The sequence below is a fragment of the Lichenostomus cassidix genome, chromosome 2 (assembly GCF_008360975.1).
Source record: "Lichenostomus cassidix isolate B80296 chromosome 2, HeHo_3.0, whole genome shotgun sequence".
Lineage (NCBI taxonomy): Eukaryota > Metazoa > Chordata > Aves > Passeriformes > Meliphagidae > Lichenostomus > Lichenostomus cassidix.
The window spans coordinates 130,059,038-130,084,926 of NC_139482.1; the positions used below are offsets into that span (position 1 = coordinate 130,059,038).

Below are 25,889 nucleotides of genomic sequence, written 5' to 3' on the forward strand. Positions count from 1 at the left end.
CACATTACTTGGTTCAAAACACACTGCAATCACTACTTACTATGCATCATGACTAACTATTCTGTGTATTAGACTTAAAAAAAACCAAACAAACAACCAAACACCAAGCAAAGTGCCCTGAATGAAAAATGAAAAGCACTTGTCTAGAAGTCCATCTATGAAAGCAGAACCTTAAAGAGTTTTGGGATTTTTAATGTTAGTCTGAATAGCTGAAGTTGGCATGGTTTCTTTTCCCACTTCCTAGAAAAACTTTTTACTAAGACATCTCATGGAATAATGCTGAAAGCTAGCTTATACAGCATTACTCATTATTAAGAGTGGAATACTCCAAATTCATATGCTTAAAACCACATAGAAAACTGGTAAAGAAAAGTATTTGAACACAACTACAGAAAAGAGGGGAAAACCAGCAATGTCTCTGTAAAGTATAGAAGTATAGATAGTGATAGGAAAAATGGGTACACACCGAATTTTCTTCCTCCTCTTCTAGTTCTCTTTGCTGTTCCTCATGACGCTTTGCCTTTATCTCCATAGCTTCAGTGATCAGGTCCCTTAAAATTGAAACTGGCTTAGCATTCTTAATAAATGTATGCTAGGGAAAAAAAAAAAATCATGAAAATATGTAGTGTCATTTTGTGTTTCAGGTTTAATTACAAGCACTATTCAACACCACAGATCAAAATCTACACCAACACAACATACGGTATCTTTCAGCTGCTGCATAACTTAAATTTACTTTAACTGTTTTTAAAAACTGCAAGCCTTGGAACATGTAATCATTTAACAACTGCCTTAAAACAGAGCACATATTTTCAAAAAGAAAATGTGCAGTAAGTAGTAAATAGAGCGGCGATGGTCTGACATAGAAAACCAAACTTTTTCAGATATTCAGTTTCAAAATTTAATTCATCTTAACAAATTGAGAGCATAAATTATGGGCTCTAACAAGAGCAACTATGGCTGCTTACTTCAATAAACCTGTACTTTAAATGTCATAAAATATTTCTTGATCTATGATGTTGAAACGTGGAATGAGCAAAAAATACTTTTAGCAGGAAGTTTAATTTTTAATTCAAGGTGATTTAGAACACCGCTTCTTCAAGACAATGTGCATAATACCATTTGCATTTATTTTGCTGCCTAGTAAACACCTGCTGTTAGAAAAAATCTAATTTTTGCATGATTATATACAAATATAATTTAGGCAAAATGTAACTAAGCGCCTCAGAAACATATTATTAAAATATTTAAAAATCATTCCATGAAGAACAGAATTGATGAAGCTTCATGTCCTACACTTATTATCTATCTTCTCCCTTACACATTAATTCAATTACTCTCTTTCTCCTCCATGACCTCTCCCCACAAGAGAGTACTTTCACTCCCACTCAAACACGTTGACAGCATCTCCAGCTCACATATTATCCAAATTCCAGGCAGGGAAAAAGACAACACAGACTCCTGATGAACACAGTATTTGGTTTTGTGGCGAGTAAGCAGTTGGAAAGAAACTGCACAATGAAGCTTTTTGTTGTTTGTTTCTTCTTACTTGCCCACATTAATGGAAGTCTCTTCAATCCAGCTGCTGGTATTCAACTAACCATACAAACTTGAAATCTTGAAGGTCTCAAGTACTGATTCACACATCACATAGAAACTTATAACTTCCCATTTTTACTTACCTTGGAGTCTACATTTTGGTGTTTCACAATGTATAAAATTAAATATACATAACATGAGGTACGAATTTGATGGATCTATTACCAAATACTGCTTTGCAAAATTTTCGTTCTCCTTGTAGTGGAGTTCACTGGAATTTAAATTTTAACAGCTGCAATTGCTAGCTCAACACAGAATAAATCTAGTATGAGAGTCATACAGGAAGCAAGAGCCTGGTATACCCTGCCTCGCTCCAAAGGTCCACACTGTCACCTACCACACACATATAGAAGTGCCCACTTGGGATAACTCAGCCCAAGAACAAACTCATTATCCTGTCCATCTGCATCAGACCTTTCTAGCACAGAGAACCACCTGCCTGCTTCATCTGACATGACCAGAAGGAAAGACTGGTTATTCTCCATGCGTGGTCCACACAGAGGGGGAACCTTGGCTCAATTCTTTTGCTAAACCCTTGTCTAAATCCTGAGAGCTATTGAGGGCCTCTAGCCACAAAGCAAGGATCCAATTTTAATAGCAAGAACCAGCTGTAAACTATTTAAAGAGCAATGAATTTTTAGAAGCAGCAAGAAGAGAAATAAAATGGGGGCAGAGATACAGGAGCTGACAGAGAAAAGACCACAAAGTGAAAAAGAATTAAGGTATGATGATAGTTAAAATAAGTTTTGCCCTACCAAATTTTCTCAACAGTTCCAGTCTGAGGATAAAAAAAAAAAACCCCAAACATAAAATGTGCCTTTCCCCAGTAACTTAAATACTGACCTGTAGCAGCTGGGTTGCTGTAGCTCTCTGTTCAGGATTTTTCACTAAGCATTTCTTCACAAAATCTGTGAATTCATCAGACCAGAGCTCTGGCTTCCGGAAGGTTGGAGGGGGATTTGTAGGAATCATAAAAATAGCCTAGATAAAAATCAAACAATATCAAGCCTAAACAAAACACATCATCACAGCAGCTGAAGCCAAGTTAAAAAAAAGAAATTGCTTTATCCACCTTTCTTATCAGGCTAAGAATCTGGAAGACAAATTTTAAGTACACAAGGATTCCTACTCAGATCCAGATTCAGGAAGTAAATCCATCTGCTACTAATGTAGCTACTTCCCATTAGATTTTCTCTATTTAAACTGTACCCCATTGAGCACAAGACTCCTTATTTTATCTATTGCTGTCCATCAGTCTGAAGAGATGATTATATTTTTTCTGAAATTCTTAGTAGAAATTACAGCACTGCTTGTTTAAACACACATATAAAGTTGCTGTGAACAACCAAGGTCACCTCCTCCTCTCTTAAGTGCATTTAGTTTTACATGAGAATTGCTTAGGAAATCTGGGAGGATTGCTTTTTCCTTTTGCACTCATAATTCATCAGATGGAGTTTTAAAAGTTGCTTTTCCAAGTACAGTTTAGACACATATGCTGAAACATTTAAGAGAACACCAGAAGATGACACAAATAAAATAATCAAGTTGTCTTACAGTACTGAGAATTTACATAAAATTGAAAAGGCACAGTTTTACCTATATAACAGATATTTCTTCTGTTGAGAACCACATGAAGACAGATTTTTCAACCAGGAAAAAATATTCATGCAATATAAAAAATTGTTTGTGTTACTTAAGATTATATATATTGTGCCATTTTTATGTGACTCTTTCCAGGTTTTTCTCTAAATTATAAATTCACATTTGGAGTGGCAGGAAAAAAAACCATGTAACTCTGACAGACAACTGCAAAACAATGAAAATTTTTGAACTTCTGTATGTAATAAATGCATCCAATATCACTGCTTAAGACTTACATATGACAAAACAGTACTCAGCACTAGGTCTACTGACAAAAACAATAGGCTATTATTTTCTTCTAAACCCAGGTTCAATTCAACCACATTTTCCAAAGTCAAAAGGAGTAAAAGTTCTTAATTTGTTTTTCTACAAGCAGAGGCAGAAACACATACTCAGAAAAGGGGAGAAAACTGATTCTGCACACTTTTAAGATAGCGCATAGTAGAAGCACTAGAAGCTTCAGCCTGTGTTTGAAACATAGGGAGAAGGCAGAGGGAACTTAATGAGATTTTATCCATAGCTTCTAAAGAAGTCTGACTGGCCTTGAAAGTTCGTTGAACTCATTCAAACTCTCATTAGAAAATTCTTCTCATATTCTGAAGGAAAGTGGAATCCATGCAAAAGGGTGTAAAAACTGTTCACTATCATTTTCATGAAAAATTAATTCAGTACCGAATAGTTTATTGAATTCAAATACTTAAACATTTACAAAACTGGCCATTTTGTTTTAAAAAATTGTTTGCAACAACACCTTTATATTTTCAGTGGGCAGCCATGCCAAACAAGTATATTGACTCAGATAGGAAACGTGGCACTCAGTAACTGGCCTTATCTACTTGTGATGCAAGATTAATTGTCAGTACAAGTGAAGTGCTTCTGGCAAAAAGCAGTGGCTAACAAATTCAGCTGTTTCTGTCCTTGAAATTAATGATCTTTCCTGAACTTTGAACTGATGACTTTTGATCTTATCTTCAGCTACTCTTAACAGCTAACTCTGCAGTAGCTATTGAAAACACACAGCTGTAACAGAAGACTACCAACTTCTGTTTGCGTGGTGTCAAAATGGGTACCTCCTGTTTGATCATAAACATTGACCTCTCTCCCCACAGGTAAGCAAAGATAAATTACAGAGTCCTACTCAGCTCCACAGTTCTAGGAAAAATGTTTGCCTTGACCAATTATTTTCATCAAATACACAGCAGTTAAGAACCACAGCAAAGAACTGACTTCTTTGTCATTCACAAAGCACAATGAGAATAAAGAGGGAATTAGTGAATCATTCTTTTATGCCAGGCAACAAAAGCCACAAAAGGAGATATTCATGTGTTGTTAGTCCTAAATCCACACTTATGCTTTGTACAGTAGTTGAAAATACCTACTTCAGAAACATGTATATTTATGCAATGCTTAAACCGTAGGCTTTTTAAAAATCCTACCACGTCACATGAGCTATATTAGCTGAAAAGAAAAATTAGATGTATTTTTGTAATGCAAGAAAACATACAGAAACTACTTATTCCAAATGTTTAGTCCAACTTGGTAATCATGCCACACACCTGCTAGCATGTACCTCTCCCTCCAGCTCTCAGCACTCCATTTTATCAACTAGCCTAAATTCTGGTTTTCAGTTCCATCTTCCCTCTCTACTACCTAATTTTGGCTTACCGTATTTCTCTCAGAAAAGTTAAGCTCCTTTTCTCTTTCAAAACAGTCTGCGATTTAGCTTTCAACTACTCTGTTTCCTTCTAAGAAGCTTGCAAAGCAATCACTGGAGAATTATAAAGCTAGTCCCATATGTCCAGGAATAAAAACAAAACACTTTTCTGACAGGAACTTATTCCTCATTTTTGCTTCCACTTCTTGTCAAAAAGGTAATTTCTATCCTAAAATAACTGTATATTATTTTAAAACAAAACTAAGCTATTTCAATCATTCTGAATGCCAATGGAAGCAGGAAATACTTTTTCCATGCTTCTTTCATCTTACCTTAGATTTCTCCAGTCCCTGTGTTTTCCCAAACTATTACTTGTAGTATTTTTTTTGCCTCCACTCCACTTGTAATTTTCTCAGAAGTTTCCTACACCTATTTGTTTTAGGTTAGCTCTCACATCAGGGCTGAGGACAGTGCTCATACAGCCAGTGTTAGGCAACTGTTGCTTAAAAGAAACTCCAAATATAAGCTACCATCCACCCAATGACATGGGCTGAACTGGCAGTACCAACTGCTGGAAATGTTAGGACAAAATTGTTCAAGAGAGGGGATAGGCTCTGATGAACTATAAAAGAGCTGGGGCTAATTCTTTCCTCTCTCCCACCTTCAACATCATCTTCCACATTTCTGAGACAAACTGACAAATCTTATACAAATAACGTATCAAATACACAACCAAAGCATTAGATTGTATGACTCAGTCTTCAGTTTTAAACACTCAATCACCTTTAAAAAAAGAAAGAAATCTCTAAAGCTGCAAGAGTTTAATCTGTGTTTGTCTTCACCTGCCTATAATATAGAGCCCGTTCCAAACTTGTCCTGAACTGGTCCTTCCACCTCTGAACCTTGAGCCCAATTCTACTTTGAATCATCCTTCACACACTGCTCTGAAGCAAATCCTTCACCTTGCAGTGAAACCAGAACTCAAGGCAGATTATAACATTTGTATGACCAAAGATGGGTGGAAAATAAAATCATCTAGGGCAGCTTCTGAATTGGGCACTGGACAATCCAACAGAGTTTCTACCATACCTGCTGCCTGACAGCACATCCTTGCTCAATCACCAGCAGTTACAGCTAAGCTGAATACCAGACTGAGAACCAGGTCTTAAATGAGAGCAGAACTGCACAAGTCAGCCCACGATTTTCTTTTTATTATTCTTAAAGGATCTAGTATTTTAAATTAAGTCCAGGCTGAAAAGAGGGGGTTTTTTTCCATGAAGGTTCTTTTACGGACAATTTTATTGGCGTGAAAATGTAATTATGGTGATGATGATGAATTAGGAAACGCCAAAAGAAAAATGAGATGCTCATATACCACACATGGAAATTCCTAATCAGAAAATCCTTGCAGCTCATTCTTCCTGTCAGTCAGGGTAATATATCTGTATTTCACACAGCCCACGAACACATTAAGTGATCAACAGCAATTTTGTAGAGGTACCGTGTCTTTTGGCTTTTAGCTTCTCAAATCACTTATCTCTATTACTTATTTGAAATAAGTTACTTCTAATAAAAAGCAGAAAATCTACCCAGTATGATGAATACTACTGAAGAGGACAACAAAGACTTCTATATTGTGGCAATTTTATAATTTTCGTGCTGTGAAGCTCCATTGATAGAATCCACAGAGAGAAACTTTTTTATGAACAGGGTGAGGATATATGACAGCAGTTTGTTACTTCATAGTGTTTAGCACCACAATTATACTACTTGGTTTAGCAATCCACTGCAGGAAACAAACACCAAAACACATTTTAAGTCACTAACACATTTCAGAGTACAAAAACCTATTTAAGGCTGGAGAAGTTAAATATTAAGTTCTGTCAAATGTTATTAACTTTGGAAACAAAGAATCATCTGAAAAACACATTTTTCTCTTCTTTGTGGCACATGTCATAGACCCTCCCTCCTTTCTTCAATAGCCTTCAAAAAGACTACTGAAACACCATTAATTACTCAGTTACACAATTCATCAGCTGTTTAAAAATGGAACATCAGCATGAAAAAGGGTGAAATACTAGCAGGTTCTACTCTAGGTTTGCTTTGTTGAGCATTTATAATGCATTCAGTTTTTTGGGTTTGGGGGGTTTTTTGGTTGAGGTTTTTTTGTTTGTTTTTATTTTTTTAGCTGTTTATTATAATTCAGAACTACCATATTGCAACAATAACAGTGAAAAATAAAGTTATTGAACAACACTACATGTTTAAAGTCAAGGTCAGTTCACAATCTGCTTCATAGCAGATAATAGATTTAATTGTTAGAAGCACCCTAAAAATCACTGCTTCCTCCTCGCATCTGCCAACACAGACATCGATGAAGATCATCTACTGTACTCACGCCATTTGTGCAGAACTACAAACAGCTCTGGTTCCATCACACATCTATCACATACCTGATTCAAGTTGATTCCCCCTAGAATTATCAGTACAGGATTAAATGCTAGAAGTTCTAGTTCAGAGAAGTTCTGGACAAACAGTAACTGATAAAAATTTTTAATGCTAATGAGGGGAAATATATGTGACATTTAACGTGCAAGTCTACTGTGCTCACCTTGACAGTTTTTAGTAATGGCCACTGATTAAACCATGTACACAATACCACATAAGGTAAAAATTAAATTTAAATTACTTTATTCTAAAATTACATACATTAACTCTAGGAGCATTTGAAAAATAAAACACCATAAGGAAAGAAAAGCAAACTAAATAAAACAAACCACAACTCTTACCAGTGGCTTAACAGCTATTCACAGTCATAAGGTTCTCTCTGGAATAATGACCTTTGCTGATCAAATCAAAGTATGATTCACTTAAGATGTAAAGTAATAAAGTAATAAACACAGAGAAAAGATACATAATGGAAAGACTATTCACATGATTAACAGCAAAGACGGGTTACTGAAAGATAAGCCATTTACATTGGCCTGTATGTTTATTATTGCTAGTAAGCTCATAACATTTTGACAGCATTACAACAGGTCAAGAATGTAAAGATACCAATCTCAAACATTTTGCAATACTAAGTGCAATTGCAAATCTATTGAAAAGAATCAACCCTTGCCTTGTCAGCACTATCAAGCAACAGAACAGTGCCTTGAGATTCACCTCTGAATATACTCAACTCCCACTACCGAAGTGGGAGTTGGACTCAAGGACCCCTATGGGTCCTCTCCAACTTCACATATTCTTTGATTTCAAAAAATTTCTTTAAATTTCAAAAGAATATTACAGATTATTTGTTATGTGGCAATAGCTCAAAGAAGCTTGGCATTCTAAGACCACAAGTTCATTCAGCTGGGGCTTTTTTTGTAACTGGCTTTAAACAACCTTACTTAGAAAACTGATTTTTAAATCTCATCATATTTCATAACTGAACTTCTACCATATCCTCCACTGGTATATTTAAAATACAGAATTTATTGTACTGGCTGCTATTCAATTATCAAGACAAAGAGTAAGTCCTCCCTGCTAACTCAGCTAAAAGGATCATGCCATCTGCATATATCCCTGTTCATTATCAAACCCTTTTGTCAGATGAGTAAAAAAAGTATTTATTACCACCAATCTTTTCCCAGAACTATCACCTCAGCATGCTGCCTTACTGCCAGTTAATTTACCAGTTTACCATTTCTTCTTTTCCATTTTTCAGTTTCTTGACCTCTCATAACCCATCACTTGTACTATCCAAAGATATCTGACAACTACTCAACAAATGACTCCATGGAGTTGTATGCAAAGCAACAATTTTGTTTATCTGCAGTGACCTTCTTGTGTTTGCTTCTTTCTTCTCCCTCTCCCTTCCAGGCCAGCAGACCTATCAATATTTCTCCAGTTTTCTTCTAACATATTTAAATATGGGGAACTCTTTATTACTTTTGCCTGTAGTTTTTTACTATCACCTTTCCCCAACTTTCCACCTTCTGCTTTAAAATGGAATAGTTTAAGTTTCTCTGTGCAACTCAATAGGGCTATTTTGATTCCCTGAACCCAGCTCTTCAATACAAAATATTCCTGAATTCTGCCATTCAACTGAACATTGTCCTTTATAGTTTAGGGATGTAACCTTCAAGTTCCCATTTCATCTGCAAGGTGCAAGTAATTGATGCGAGAGACATTTCAACAGAAGTTAGCAATCTGCTCCTCAGAATTCTTCCCTCCTTCAACTTAAATCACAACATTTGAATGGAGGGCAACAAAAACCTTTTTAAAGTCTGCAGAAATGAAAAATAAAGCATGGAAAAATCTGCAATCTCATTAAGTTCTTTTAACCCTTCTTTGGCTTCACTGGGGTTTTTTGTTGTTTCCTTAGGGGTTTCTTGGAGAGGGAGGGGCAAGTGTTTTAGATAAGTGAAATTTTTCAAGGAAAGGCATACAGTGAAAACAAAATTAATTTCAGGCTGCTCAAGATTTGTGCTTAAACTACCCAGTCAGCTATCAGTTTTGAAATTTTTTTATTGACATATATGGGAATTTTCAGAGGAAAATACTTAACTTGCAAATAATCTTTTATAGGTGCTAAAAAGTGTAAGTATTTAACATTTTATCGGAAGGTTATATTGCAAGTTCACATCCACAATAGCTACAAGTCTACACTTTTTTAGTGTTCTGGGACATAAAAAATTTTAAATCCCAATGACTTCAAAAAATCCAAGTACTACTGGAAAACTAGACAGTGAAAGTCAGCAAGTCCTATGAAAATAGAGAAGTTTCAAACACCTAAAAGGAACTGCAGCATTCAGACACCACCTGGAACAGTATTTCTAATAATTTCATTCACCAAACAAGAAAAGCTAAATAAGCTGAAATTCACTTCATTATTCTTATTCTGAAAAGTACACTCAATTTCAGCACTGGGTGAGCAAGATTCATTTAATCAGGAGGAGAAAGAAGAGTGCACTGCATGCATATGTATGTGGGCTTTTTAAGTGGTTTTTTTATTATTATTATTTGAGGAGAAGAAGTATTTGCAAGGAAGAGATTTGAGACAGAAAAAAATAGATATTAAACCATCTTTAGACTGAAAGAAGTATCTTTTGTAGTGGTTTAAACTTCTAAGTGAATTTTTACTTGACACAGACTTGGAAAAACAAGTATTTCTAAACACTGCTGAATGGGAGAAAATTTCCTTTTGACAGTGATGAGCGACCGCTCCTCTTTGTGAGGAAATCACCGTAGCAGAGGGATAGGTTCACTTCAGGCCACTGGCCAATTCTACTCAAACCCTCAGAAAATTTCAATATTTAAAGAGTCTCTCAGACTAAATATACATTTTGATACATCCTTGCTCAAGAGCTAGGCATCTCACTGCCTAAAGGATATTTCACAGCCACACAGGTGTCCAGGAATCAAAAGAGAAGATGTCTGCATGAATGTTGGTCCCTCTCAGACAGAAGTATCCTGCTATCACATAATCACTGTGCTATCACTGCCTTCACAGAATCCACGAGATCAAGAACATGAACTTGAAACTGAACAACTTTTTCTTTTTTCAGCACTGAACCTGAACTCGTTTCTTATCAATTGCAGAACAAGGAAATGGTTCAGAAAGTGCACACCGTATGAATGAATCCAGGGAATACTCTTATGATTAATTTAGTCTTCTTTCACCATGGTTGGTTTTACTCCTAGTTCAGTACTATCTTCAAAATTCATAGGCATAATGCCTAGAAGGTTTCAAGTTTTTACCCAGAATATGAAACTTACTTTCCCTCCAAGAAAACTCCAATAACAGAGGCTACTTTAATAACAGAATATTTTCTCTTCTTGCCACAGTATTTTCTGTAGTTTCTGAGAAAATGAGGCAATGATTACATCCAGAAACATACTAACATTTAATGAGACATGAAGGGGAAAAACTGCATTTGCAATTATATTTACTAGTAGAAGAGTCAAGGAGTGAGTAACTTATATTTGTGAGAAAAAGCTGCAGTAAACTCACTGGACATTAAACGTGAAATCTCTGACATAACCACAGACAGTAGTAATGAAAGAAGGCATTCAAGAAATATGTAGCAGTTCTCCTTTATTTGGGGCGTGTTAGACCTCCACCACCAGTTTTGTGCTCAGTTTCAGCCATCACACTTTCAGAGACATGAACTGACTAAAAATGGCTCAAAACAGATTAACTACAATGCTTAGACATTCAAAAAACACTCTGTAAGAAAAGATTGAATGAATTAGAACTGCTCAGTCTAAAGAGGAGGTAACTATAGTGAGAGATAGGGTAACAGTCCCCAACATGTTAAATGCCACTTCAAAGAGGGACAAAGTCTATAAGAACAGAAGAGGAGCTAATGAGTTTAAATTTTAACAAGGAATATTCAGGTTACATAGTAGGAAAGTTGCCAATAAATTTCCCAAGAAGTGCCAGAATTTGTCATTTTATTGTACAAAAAAGTATAGACAAACAGTTAAAGAATTTCATTATCAAAATCTGAGCATCTGTTTTGAAGATCTTTTCCACCACCATCACCTCCTCATTTGCCCTGTGCTCATATAAAATTAATGTAAAAAATAAAGTTTAAAAAAAACGAGGATTACCATGTTTGGTCAGCCTAGGTACAAAACCAGAATGACCATGTTTAACACAAGAAACATGAAACACAAATGATCAATGCCTACAACAGTGTTGTTTGCTGCTTTTTACTTCACCTTTTATAATGGCAGCAGATGAACAGCAAAAGCCAAACACCAGCACAAAGAAAAACGACCCACTCATTTGCAGAGTTCAAACTAAGAACTGAAACTAAACTGACAGATTATGAAATTCCAGATATTAAAGGCCAACATCCCACTGATATCATGAAAACAACTAATTAAATACAGACTTTGTCGTCTATGAAAGAGCAATTGAGTTCTTACCTCTTAAAGCACTGTCTACCTTCAAGCAAAGAATGAAAACTTTTTCTGCTTCACTGACTCTCACGGTACTGAGAGAATACAAGACTCAGCAGTGCTGCTTTCCCAGGTACCAGATACATACAGAAAACACTGCTACTCTCCTTGCCTTGCTAGTGTTTCCAGTATTCCCCTACTGGTTTTATATAAATGTCCTTTATACTGTAGCCCCTTACATTTCATTGCTAGATTAGTGTAAAAGCCACATCCTTTTCTGTAAGGAAAAGTAGTTGCTACAGTAAAAGTATTTTTTCTACTCCATACGCCATAATGTAGTGGGAGGCATTACAAAGTAAAATCTGAACATTTGAATGTCCAAATGAAAAGAGAAGTACAATGAAGACATAGTATTAGTTACACAATGATACTAATCTTACATTTTTAAAAACTAACACCCCTTTTAAACCAAACTGAATAATATAACTACAAGATCAACTCAGAGTTAAAATTCAAATATACTGCCTGAACTGATATTTCAGTTCTTCATGGCACTGTGTTAGCTTGGTAGGTGTAAGCATTGCTCTCTGGAACAGGAAGTGAAAAATATGAACTACATAATGGAATTCAAAAGCAATCCTACCAAATGACAGAGGTAAAGCAATATACCAAATTCTGGACAGGCTAGGTAAAATCAATAAAAAAATACCACTTTGAAATGGCATTGTGTCTGAGGAAACTGGAATTGGTAATGATTGCTCTTGGTTTAATAACTGATATGACATACATCCTAAGGAAGATTCTTCCAAAACTGGAAAATGTTCCAAAGAGAAAACGTACATACAAAATTCAAATGCCAAATTGGGTTGTTTTTTTTTTAAAGAGACAGTAAAAAGTAAAATGAACTGTGAACCAAAGTTAACTGTGTCTTCAAGTTTTATTTATCAAACTGAAAAATCTCTCCAACTTTCTCTTTTCCTGTATAAGACCAAAACTATGAGATGTTCTGTTTGTATTACAATTATACTAATTCAATGCAGGTCACTTGCATTTTACTGAATCCAGATGACATTTAGTAAGCTAAACATTGGCCAATTGGCTTTTTTTTTTTTTTTTAAGGCGGGGGCTGATTGCTGCTGGGTAGGTCATACAGTGGCTACAGAACACAATTGCTTGAATTACATTTTGACTAACATCAAACACAGAACTGAAGCTAAAAAATACCTTTTTTTTTCTGCATGCCTTCTAGATTTCTCATATTGAAATGTACTAACTTAAAAGTCACCTCTTTCCACCCTGAGGTGATAGATACAAACAGATTCACCAAAGTTTTAGTTGTTTCCTCTTTCTCCACTCAGTTTAAAAATACACATTTTTAATACTCTAAGTAGTACAAACAATTTAGTTTCCACTTTATTTTTAATATCCCCAGTGGCTAACTAACCTTTTCAAGCCTGCTCATTTGAACATACCACAGTAAAAAAGAAAAACATAGCACCCTAGATTTAGTGTGCACTAAAAATAAGCCTCTTCTGTTTCTGCAATAACATTTGTATTCTTAAATCAACCTGAACTGCCATGTAATTAGGCATACAAGAACCTTTACTGATAATGCAGAGAAACTAGTTCCAGAAGAGTAGGAAAACCCTCAAGCTTATCTCCAGGAAAGAAATAAACAATATGTCTTCCTTCATGCCTTAGTTGTGATCAAGGGCTGATTCTCTTTTGACAAAAATGCTAGCTATAAAATAGTAATTAAGATTTATACTATTAAATAAAACTTCACTTTAGACTTAGTGCATCTGACTGCAAATCTGTCAGCAACATTCTTTCTAATCATGTCTGTTGTGACATGGCATCTTTTTCTGCCCCCAGAAGCACCTCTCAAGCACTGTTATCACCTGGTAAAACAAAACATAATGCACATTACAATATAGTAGCCTCATTAGTTGTTTATTCTGTAACACACTGTAGTATACCAGTTAGTTATTATTTGTATCGTCTCAAGGTTTTGTATCCATCTCTAATGTGATCTGCTACACTGTTAACAAATTTCCCCCAATACAGGAAACAGAAGGACAACCTAACACAGATAAATTAAAAGGCTTTATGCTAATGGTATCCAATGCTAATTAGATGCCCACTACACTTGGTCATCATCTTCAAAATACTGCACACCCTACAGGAGTTCCACAGAAGTCATGCAGATAAACTGCTTAGTTGTATGTACATTATATCACTCTACAGGATATCAAGGACACAGAAGAGAAAAAGTCTTCATCATTAAGAAAAAAAAAATCATAGCATAAGATATAACATTTGGAGGCCAGAAAGATATACAGACACTGAGAGAAAAGATCTGCAAGACTGTGAATGTGCCTTGCATCTATTTTCCTTTGCTTAAACGAAGTTATAAACAAACCTGAAGAGAAAAAAATGAAAAAAAATAGCAAGCATCTATCAAGACTCCCACATTATTCAGCCTGGAATATTTCACAAAATCTTGTAAGTGCTGGGGTTGGGTCTGTGGTCTGTGTTTTACTGCCCTGTCCAAACACTTACTGATCATATTTTCTACATTTCTGTTAGGGTCTGGTTTAACCTATTGTATTTTGTTCCATTCAAAGGCATGTATCATAGCTTCCCTACAATGACTGACACTGCAGAGAAAAAAAAACAAGTGAAAGCAAAGCCCTGTTACTAGGGCTATACACAGAAATAACATTCCTTCACAAACATTTTAGGGAACAAAAATTTATAGCCTATAATGCTGAAAAAAATTACAGTTTAGCAATGTGGCTGTTGCAATCACTCAAGTATGCAAACAATATAGCAATAGTTGAAGCAGTGACTAGAAATGCTGATATTATATAAATGGGCCATATCATACCCTTAATTCCTAGCAGCTTGTCCCCAGTTTATACAAAAATACCTCAGGGCAGACAGGCAAAAGGATTTTTGAATGCAAAGGTTTTCAAGACACGGCAGTCATATACAGTTACATGTAAATGGCCTTTCCTCTCTCCTCAAATGATATGTTAGCAATCATACTCATGGCTCCTCTAGCAATATGATAACTATTCACTGAGTAAACTGCATAGTTCACATGAAAACCATCCCAAAAAGCATCTTCAAGACCCATCTTGCTTCAATAGCCTTTGAATGGCAGGATACTTTACAACACATGCATGGAACTACCAAGTGAAGGCTTTGCAGATCTGAGAAAGGCACACTTTGAAAATGATGAAGAACTTGCCTCTTCCTCTCTTGCCCTAATTTTATGTATTCATTCCACTCAAGCAGCTTCACAGAATTTTCTCTGTCCAGCCTGAAATAAGAGTATCTAGAAAGCCCCCTTACAGCAGAGACAATAGAGGCAAGAGATATGCCTAAACAAGCAGAAAAATAAAAGATTAATTACTTCTATATTAGCTGAGAGATGTAAACAATTTGGAAAAAAGTATCAGCTGGTTAAGTTCCCAGCACAAGAAAATAATAACCTAATCCCTGTAAAAGTCTGCAGAGTCACAAAGTTAATCAAACTCCTTCATTTCCTCCACAGATCCAAGATCAACAATAAGGAAGACTCTGTTAAAAGGTGCAAGCTGAAGAAAATGACTACAGGTTCAAGAATTTCTGAGGGATATCACAGTCACAGAATGGTCGATATTGGAAGGTCATCTTCCTCCAGAGGTTCAATCCTCCTGACGAAGAAGAACCACTAAAAGGCAGATGCCCAGGACTATGTCCAGACAGCTTTTGAATACCTCAAGTATGCTCCAGAACACTTCCTAGCTGAACAGGGCTCCTAGCAATCAAATACAGCAGGACTGAATTAAACTAATTCCTCATAGAAGCCAATAAATGGAGAAGTAACACGAGTGATAAAAATCCTAAAGAAAAGGCATGACATGGAATAGGAAGAATCATTACTTCCTCTGGATTTCCAAGGCAAAAAGACCTACTTGGGAAGTCCCCTATCTCAAAGGGTAAGTTTTGAAACATTGTTCCAGACCCATGTTTTCCTGAAAACTGTCAGAAACTGCTCCCAACAAATATTACACTATTGAGCTTAAGGAAAAAAGAGCTTCACTGGGACTTGAACCTCCCTTGACTTCTTGCTTTCTCAGGAGACTGATCCTCACCTGGGAGAAGGCAATCCCTCTTACGAGATCACTCCTCTTGGTCCTATATACATACAGTGTCCTCAGGCCACAGAGGAACTCTGATGTCTAAAGTTTCTGATGTGAATCATGAGAGGTAGATGTTGTCACTGTGTCAGAACAGGACAAATACTGAAGCTATACAGGAAACCAGAGTCTCAGAGAGATTCTCAAAGTCAGCTATGAGCTAGCACAGTGTGAATGCAAATTCCAGACACACAGTCCACTCATCCAGGCCAAAGCAATATGCTAATATAAAACAGGGCCACCGTAAGACTTGGCATTAAGAGTGCCATGTGTTTCTGAAACATTCTTTCTTCTATCACTGTATTTAGAGCTTAAGTCTCCTCTCTGCAACCCGACACATTTAGCACAACACCAGACTGCACAGTGCACCCCAACCTATTTTAAACCAGAAATGACAGCAACTGAACTGGAAAACAGCAAGAGCTGGAAAGCTGCTGAAGACTACTGGCTCAAACTCCAGGCAGAAAAAGGCTAGGCACACAGCCTGAAGATAGGGCACTCAACCTGAAACACTGAATACAAGTCATAAAGCCAAGGTTTCCCTAGAACAGACAGCAACACCAGAAAGCACAGAGGGTGGTATCTTGATTGCTCCTCCTGCAGTTTCTCTTGGCTACTTACAAAGAACTATGTGGGCCAAGGCTCTGAGGCAGTGACACAAAAACAGCACAGCACACTCCAAAGAGCCCTTCCTGTGGCAGAGCCTGAGGCACTGCATAACCAAGGCCACCACCAAGTCCCATGCCCAGTGAATTAACTTCTCTGTCCATAAATGGATGTGCCCTCAAATGATAAAGGGAGCATAAAAACAACTAGGAATGGCATAAAGATGATTTAGCTTGTTTAATCTTTACACAGAAAAACAAAGAGAGTGAGTGAAAACATTCCTGTTACAGACTGCTGGGCTGTAATGCCTATGTTAGACTGACACAGGCAATGATTTAGAAGAGAACCATACAAAGAGAAAAGTTATTTGCTTGAGCTGAAATTCAAGCACACATTAAATGAAGAAGATGATCTTAAGAACAGCAGCAAAAGTTTTAGATAGGATAAATTCAGAAAAAACCCTTCAGAGATTCAATGCCTGTAATTACATTTTTCATACAATATCCAATGATTGAAAGTAAAAGTTACAATGTTTTCATGTGAATCTGCCCAGCAGTACAGATAAACACAGAATAATTTACAGGATGCTCTGCCTAATTCCACTCCAAAGGGTATATCTGACATTCAATTAATGTTGAAAATGCATAACAAGACCCATTTTCTATACAGTTGTTAAGCATTGCTTGGGCATCCATTCTTGCCAATAAAACAGTATGTCTCAGTTTAGTATCAGATGGAGATTTATGTTCACTGGATCTCTTTGGCATAAACATTTTGTAAAAGGCTATACAGAAACCAACAGTTTGCACTCATATGGTCACCAAGAAGACATCATGCAAGTTACTGAACACACAATGCCTTGTGAGAGTTATTAAACATGGAGACTAAAAAATAATTAAACAAATACTCATTTTTTGCCTGACTGAAAACATTCACTTGTAACAGGGCATTATTTGCAAATATCAAGTCAAGACAAGAATTGAAATAAAAGAATAAAAAAATTCCTCTGTGTGTGTGGGTGTATGTATCTCTATGGACTTCTTTGAGAGATATAGCCATAAATATAAAACCCTGCATATAAAAAACTAAGTTGTTTATAGATATTGAGATATGTACATGGATTTTATACATACATGTTTCCCTCAAAGAGCTAACTCCAAAGATATATATATACAAAAAACGCAAGTAACAATAAAAATCAGCTGTTTTCTTCACCTGCATTCAATGGAGGCAGGTTTTCACATGTCTGCAAGTAGCTTGTAACCATGGGGAAAAAAAATACAAAGGCTACAATGCTCATTTTTGGAAATCCTAAGGCTCCTTGTCATCTGTTTATCTTCTAGACCAAGTTTTTTAAACCCATTGCTCTGCCTCTGAACAAGATTGGTCTATATTTCCCTAGCAAGACTGCTTGTGTTGGAGATGAAGCATAGCTCTGAAGTACACTAGCACAAGGTACAGCAGTTAAGGAATGGTGAATTCTTAAAATATATCAGTTACATCCCATTAGCTACTCACATGCACACCCTGAACTCATAGCCACTGTTTTTTCTCTTTAAAAAGCCAGTGTGCAGAGGCAACAAAATGTAAGTGAAACCACTACTGAAAAATCTGAAAGCAGAGGTTCCCCAGTGAAGGGATCACCACGGCTGGGTTCTCATCTTCTGTGCAAAAGAGAACTTCAACATCCCCAGAAGACTTTGCCAAGCTTCACTCCTGTGACTTTGCTTACCTTGCTGCTTGCTGGCTAGAGAGCTCCCCTTTGCCTAGCCAAAACACCAGGGATATGAAAGGAGGTGGAAGAGATGAACATTCATGTGGAAATCAGGAAAAAAGACAACAACGCTTCTGAGCATATCTTGACTGACCTTAACAACTCAGACTAAGTTTCAAAATTTGGCTTTAACTTGTGATAGGGGACCAGCCAACCATTACTCTGGCTCTAAACAGGGCCATTTAAAACCCTCCACCTCTAGAACAGATCCCTTTACCTGCCAAACTACACAGTTTTTTTTGAGAACCCCTGTTTATGTATTAAAAACACTGATTAAAAATAAAAAAGCCAAGCATACACATTTAAATTGTCTGCAACAAGTAGTCATCTTCATCTTATTAGAGAATACTCAATTTCCTTAGTTAGATTACAAATACACGTAATGATAAATTTAAGAAGAGAAACCATACAACTTAACTCATAAATTCGCCAGAGGTTCTATAAAGAACAGCATCCAAAACCAACACACCTTACCTTTGCATATCATCCCACCAGCATTAGCTTTCTCTGCCATTTGGACTTAACACCCCATACATATAAATGACTCAGTGAAAGAAAAGCCGTCTTTGGTTGACCATCATTGGAATGGTTATTTGAAACTAGTAATCACACAATTCTTTCAATTCTTATCATATTACCAGTATTTTATTGGAAACAGATGTTAGCAGCACAACTTGGTAAGAATTATTGAACAACTTTTCTTTCAATTTCATAACAAATTAGGCAATGCTTAGCTGATGCATCTGAAAAAAGTTACAGAATTGCAAGCCCTAAGGCACAGGGCTGGTGTCATAATTTAAACCATCACCATCTGAAATGCAAAGGCATTAGAAACATAATGTTTTCCTCTGTAAAACAAATTCCCCTTATAGATGAATTTGTTAATAAATTCTGAAGTCTCAATAGCAACCAAAAGCTACCATTTCAATGTCAAAAGTCCAGTAGAATTCTTACAGAGAATACTAAAATTCCCCATATGTTTATAAATAAATAGTGAAATACAAATAAATAATTAAATATTATTTAATATAATTAAATATGGGTTTTTTTATTAAAGCCCATCTTGGGCACAGCAATCATAAAATGATAGAGTTTTTGATTCCTATCATGAAAACAAAACAAAGCTGGAGAAGGGAATAATGCAGAAGTCAAATCATCCTGTGTGTACACTGTAGCAGTAGAGCCCAGGTAACAATTCTCCAGTTTAAACAGAAAGGAAGATATTTTCAGTGCCTGTTTTTAGCTCTAGATTTGGTGTCTTGGCCCCTAGTAAGCCAGTTTACAGCCTTTAAAGTAACTCTGAGAGGCTATTTTTATAAATATAACTGTCAAAGGAAACCAAAAGAGGTGGAGACTTTTTCAATTGCTGAAATTCTGGAGTGTGGAATTACTTATTTTGGCAATATGCATCAAGACCACCTTTTGATCAAAGTAATGTTATAAAAGGCAAAAAAAGTTCCTGTGCCAACGCCAGGGTTGACAGTCTCCCTCGGTACTGATGATGTGTCTTCTGATAACTGCCATTAATTAAATGTGTTACAAACATAATTATGATGTTCAGGACAGAACTTTTTCTTCTGTTAACATTAAAGGTTCATTTTATGAGAAGAAGTTTCCTTCAGGTGTGAAAGAAAGCTGAGCCAACCATGTTTTTATTTTCTGAATATAGGTAAGGAATCAGGGTAACATCCTAGCTAGACTAATAAAAAGCAGAGGGAAAAGAACACAGCACATGAAACAATACCTGGAAAACATGCATGACTCTTAATGGCTTAGGAAAATGACCATTATGCCCATTGACTTTATCTATAAGAAAAGGATAAAGTACTAAGGGACCATGAACAAACTCTTATATTGTGGGCATGTTAATCTAGTTGATTTTTATCAAAGCTCTTTCCAGACAACACTAAAGCAGCTTTAGGGATTGTAATGCTAGATCAGAAACACTGCAAAAGAATATAGTCTCTTCCAGTAAGTTAATTTTAAAAAGAAATTTAATAGGCTAAACCTTGTATTAGCTAACTTCATGCTGAACCAAATCTTAATCTAACCTCAACATGCACAAAGTCAACAAGCCAGCAGCAGAAATGATGCAGCATTTGATTTAGCCACTTGGGTGAAATGCACTTCTGTGTCCACACTCAGTCCAGGCACTATGAATGAATTCACTATCAAAGTTTATGAATTATAGCCTGAAAGAGAAGGTATCTTGTATACAGAGATAAACATGTAAACAAGCTCAGAGACAAGGTACATTACTTTGGGTACAGAGGAACATCAGGGCAGTGCACTGCTCCTGAGCTGGAGCCAAGCCAAGCCCTGGGACTACACACCTGTTGGAGGGAGCACCCACCAAGTTTTCAACACCCATCAAGAAAGACATACCCTCTGGCTTTCAGCCTGTCCTCCTGCTCATCCAGGACTACTGCAGTAAGACCTTTCTCTAGCAGCATCAGCTTACTGTAGTATGTCCAGTCCAGAAAGAACCTTCCAGATACTTCACACTCCACGTATTTTCATACCAAGCAAGTGGCAATACAACCAATTGCTTCACAGTCACTACTTACACATCACAATTCACATGACTGCTAGAAGGATCAAGTTCTAAAGAACTTTGTGCCAATTTCTCTAAATAATTTATTTAATCTGTTTAACAACAGCATGTTTTACAAATTAGGAATTTTCATATGCTCATTTTCACCACCAAGAATCAAACACTAGCCACTTCCAAATATCAAAAAATACAGTTTGCACAAACTGTCCATTATTCAGAGAAACAAACAAAAAGCAAGGCATTTACAGTATACACACAGTTGCTCTAGAGAAACTTCTGGAGCAAACTGAAATGGGAACAGTACGGGCAAAGCTCACTTGTGTCTGGATGTACCTGCCTAATGAAGACGTGCCCTCTGTCCCAAGGCGAGAGTTCATGATTATTACATTTCTTAAGGAACATCCTGCTTCAAATGGATGACTGTTTCAACACATGCATATCAGTTTACCAATAAATCTTGTGCCAGCTGATGCTACCTGTTTTACTTTTCCATGGCATGAAAAAAGGAGCAGCAGTAGAGAGAATACTGGGCTGCCATCTCTAATGCCAATCCTACAGTCACAGCACCAGGACTGGAAAGTACTGCACCATAGGTACCCATGAATTCCATCAGAGGTCCTCTCTTTTCTGGGAACAATTACTTCATTGTCTTCCAAAATTATTTTAAATTCTGGGGGAGAATGACAGAGGTAAGACACCTTAAACTTCTCAGCCTGTCCAGTGTTTCTGTAACTATAAATCCAATTTGCTCCACCAGAACACTTTTTTTCTGTTTTTAATCATAACAGTATGGCATGGAGCTCAGGAATACACATTGCAGAGGAGGCTTTTATCAGTAACGTAGAGCTTTTCAGGCAGCAGGTTACGATAAGCAGTATTTGCAAGAATTTTGTCCATGTTTCCGTTTCTGAAACCCAAACTGATAACCCATTAAGATTTGTGGTGTTTTTATATAGGTAATTTTCATGACATGAATTCTCAGACATGGTAAAGAAGCACAAAAGAAAGCAGAATCTGGAGGTAACACTCATGTTGCCGATATTTGTTTCCCATGGGAATGCAAATAATGACACATCTGAAATAAAACCTTGGATCCATACAGCTTTAAAAGCAGACGGGCCACATTATCTGAAAACTAAGAATTTTTACCCTATTTTCCTGCAGGTAGTTAACACAGCTTTCAAACACAGCTTTTTCAGACATTGCATATCAAAAATACTTCCTATATCTCAATGCAGTTTAAGAGCAGCAGAACAATACACGTTGGCATTAGTACAGAAAATTCTAATTTAAAAAAAAAAGATCACAAATTGTATACCCAAATCATTTGAGTTAGTTTGCAAAGTAATGACTCTGTGTTAAAGCTTTGTCTAAGTATTTAGTCAGGAAAGTAAAAGGCTGAGCCAGACTGATTTCATTCTTCTCTAAAACCAGGGTGGTCTACCGGCAATTTTTGATACCACTGGTGTTGCCAGGGAAACAAAATGAAAACAGGTGCCATCAAATACAAATTAAAGATTTAGTTCAATTTTAAACCACCTTAAAACAAAGTTTCCATAAACTTAACTGATACTACTACAAATTTGACAATACTTTATAACAAAAAAAGGATTATAAGTTGTCTTTAGACCATCAAGTTTTAACTGAAACAAATTTAGACTGATTGGCAACCCTTCCTTTTAAATAAATAAATTTCTTCATTAAATATGCATCATCCTCTTTAAAAATTACCTAGTGTACATTTTAAGGCAATATAATACCATGACAGAAACAGGGTACATGCAATCTTAATAAGCTTTCTCCATTCCAAATTTTATCTTCCTCCCAATCTAGGCAATTTTTTAGATTTTTTAAGAAGTAAACAACCAGTATAGGCTGAAAGCATATAAAAATCTTCTGGTAAGTAGCAACAGAAGCTTAGCATTTTCCTTTTAATCTGATTGTGGTTTTTTCCCCACATATTAAAAAATCAAATATCCCTTTAACTAAAATCCAAGTAAATACACTTCTGCTTTTAAAACTTGTAATAATGTGTTAAGAATTTCGCAGTACAGCAGTCAAGTCTCTAAAGCATTTCCTCCAGGTCAACTAGCTATACTGACAGAACACATATTTAAGAAAACAATGAACATACAATTTACTTCAATTAAAAAAAACATTAATTCAAGTTTCCAAGCAGGTCTTAAAATTGTTTACTGAGTTGGTTTTTTTTCCTTTGGTTTAAAAAGACATTAATTGTATGCAAAAATTCAAACAGACATTTTAATTAAAAGCGATATATAGATTCCCTCTTCTTTAATGAAGCTAACTGAATAAAAATTAACCTTGTATATTTAGTGCTAATTCTAGAACTTGAAAGATAATAGAAATAAAAAGAAATGGAAGTATATTTGTAGCTAACATGTACAGCTCTTCATTTAAAAGTTTTAAAATCTGTGGTATATTTTACAATATCCTTCAAGGTATTATAGAAGAGCTAATAAAATAAATTCTCCTAAATCTGTGCATAAACACCTTGCTGAATTATTTTCCACATCCATAGTGCAAGTTTAACTTAAACTGAATAAATTCAGCATACAATGACATGTACAAATAATGAAGGGTCACAGGCTTTTTTTTCAAATAACAATGGCTGTAAAGCTTATTAATAAAAAAGTGTCATGTCAAAATTGTGATTTTAGATGTAATGAATCTTGATGATTTACTACAAATTGCGAATTTCAAATAAAATTTTCTTGATATCCTCAAGTTGCAAAATAATTTTGCTTTGCACTCTGATCTACGTTTACAGTATTACATCACAAATGAGCAAATCTATAGTAATTTAAAACCTCTGAATAAGCCTTTCAGTGGGGGATTGTTTGCTTGTTTATTTTTATCATTTGCTCAGGGAGTAAGCAGCCAGCTCAGCCACAGGGCATAGTTTTAGCCTATACCATGCTAGGTCTGTTGAATACACTCCGGGCTTTACCCGCATTAACAGTATTCTATCAAATAATCTTTAACAATGCTTTCAGATGTTAGGGCTTGATGCTATACTCACTCAAGTCATCAAGAATATTTCCATTAACTTCATGGCTTCATTCAACTTCTGTTTACTGTTCCAACATCTTCAAAAAATAATTTTCCTATATCCAACATTTCCCACTGAAGTGTCTAGTAAATAAATGGGTAGCATCATGGTATGGTCCTTTTTTCAGATTAGCACTTCTAAGAATCTGAATCACTCACAGAAGATGCACAGGATTACATGAAACTAACCAAGATCAAACTTTCTTTACAGTTATTTTAGTCAAAGTTTCAAGTTAACTCACTTGTGTATAATTATGAAATTACTGTACCGATCCTCTGCTCACTTTGAAAGCGATTAATCAAAGTCAGAGAAAACCAACCATCAACCGAAGCATGTCTCAAGTTTCCCATTCAGGGGTAAGTCTAAAAAGATGCACTGATTTAATTTTAATTAAAACCTCATTTAGAAGCATGCAATAAATGTTTTCCATTTAATTCAAATTAAACTCCAGTTCCAGTACAAATTTCAAATATTCTCCACTTCTGCTACTTTATTACACATGACAGATTAACATTTCCTTTTTGCACACATATGCACCAGCAAACCCAACATAATTAAAAAATTTAAAGAATTTATACTTTTAACAGAAATGAACATTTATTCTACTTCCGAAACTTCTACTGATATAAAGAAAATTCTAGTGATATGAAGGAGTGACGATGCATTATCTAAGTCACATTCAAACACGTATACTAGATTTTATAACTATTCGATAACTTTTAACTGCACTTTATTTATATTGCCATAGTTTTACTATGTGAACTTTCAAGCCATCTCTTTAGTGAAAAGCAAGATAGAAAGATGCAAGAAAAAAGAAGGGTAGATAAATGCAATACCTACAGGACAACAACAATTACATACATCTGATTCTAGACTTTTTCAAAAGCTTTAATGTGGGCAGGAATAGGATGCTGTCATCCCCCAATTTCATCACTGAACACACCTCAAGTAACCTAATGTTTTCACAGTAAATTAATGCTAATGTCATATCATTAAAGAGTTTAATAAACCAGAGAGATCTGTCAAACCTTTGTTTGGGAAGCCATGTGGCAAAACTTCCTAGAAAAGTTCTTTGGGCTGTTAGAAAATTTTTATTACCAGTAAGTTTTGCCAGAGAACTAATGGTATTTTTCCTGTCCTGCTTTCACAATGGTATTACAAATCTCTCCTTTCACATAAAATGGGCTGATGTTAAGCATACTATCCTTCTGCATAGAAAGCTGTCAAGCCTTGGAAACTGTACACTGCCATGCTGGCACATCATTTTCTAGGACGCTCAATACATATATCACATGCTATATTTCATATATTTTTCAACCAGATACCTCTAAACTTGTCTTCAGCATCTGAATCAACTCACATACCCTTTCTTTTAGTCCATTTATATACTTTGACTAAGCAATGCCATAGGAATTTTTATTAAAATTCTATGCTGAGCAAACTGAAAAACTGAAAGAAATTACATCTCTGTACCACAAGAAACCTTCCTTGGCACTAGGGCCCAACCTTAGGGCACTTCCTTGGGTTGACTTCCTCACTCATCAGAATTTCCCTCCTTCTCTACAGCAAGTCCATAGAAGGGCTGATCACAAACAAATAAGCAAATTAAATCCTTTTGAAATTCACTGCCGGCATTAATCCTGCAGGCATTAAATATTAGAAAAGAAGTTATGTTCAAAGGGTACTGGTGGGAGGTCCAGGCTTGGTAGCAGCTGTCAACCAGGATGACTCCGCCTCCGAAGAGTGGAACTCCTCCCAGGAGGAGGGATCCGAAGGCGGTACCGAAGGCTGAGGCCTGCCCCCTCTTCCACAACCTTCTGTAAAGTTCGGTTGTTCATTGGTTGTTGTTGTTTATACCCTCCCCTTCAAAAATTTTATTCGCCCTCTGTTTTATGTATCCGCCC

At 36.0% G+C, this 25,889-nt stretch overlaps 1 protein-coding gene across 2 annotated transcripts in view; it reads right to left on the reverse strand.

Annotated features, from left to right (window-relative positions):
- Positions 1-25,889, reverse strand: part of STK3 (serine/threonine kinase 3) — a 126,015-nt gene that overhangs the window by 67,708 nt on the left and 32,418 nt on the right. For both annotated transcript variants that reach the window (XM_085053280.1, XM_085053281.1), the window contains exons 7-8: positions 2,443-2,580; positions 467-592 (exon numbers count right to left, since the gene is read on the reverse strand). In XM_085053280.1, coding sequence (XP_084909406.1) covers positions 467-592; positions 2,443-2,580 — 264 coding nt within the window. The remainder of the gene's footprint in view (positions 1-466; positions 593-2,442; positions 2,581-25,889) is intronic.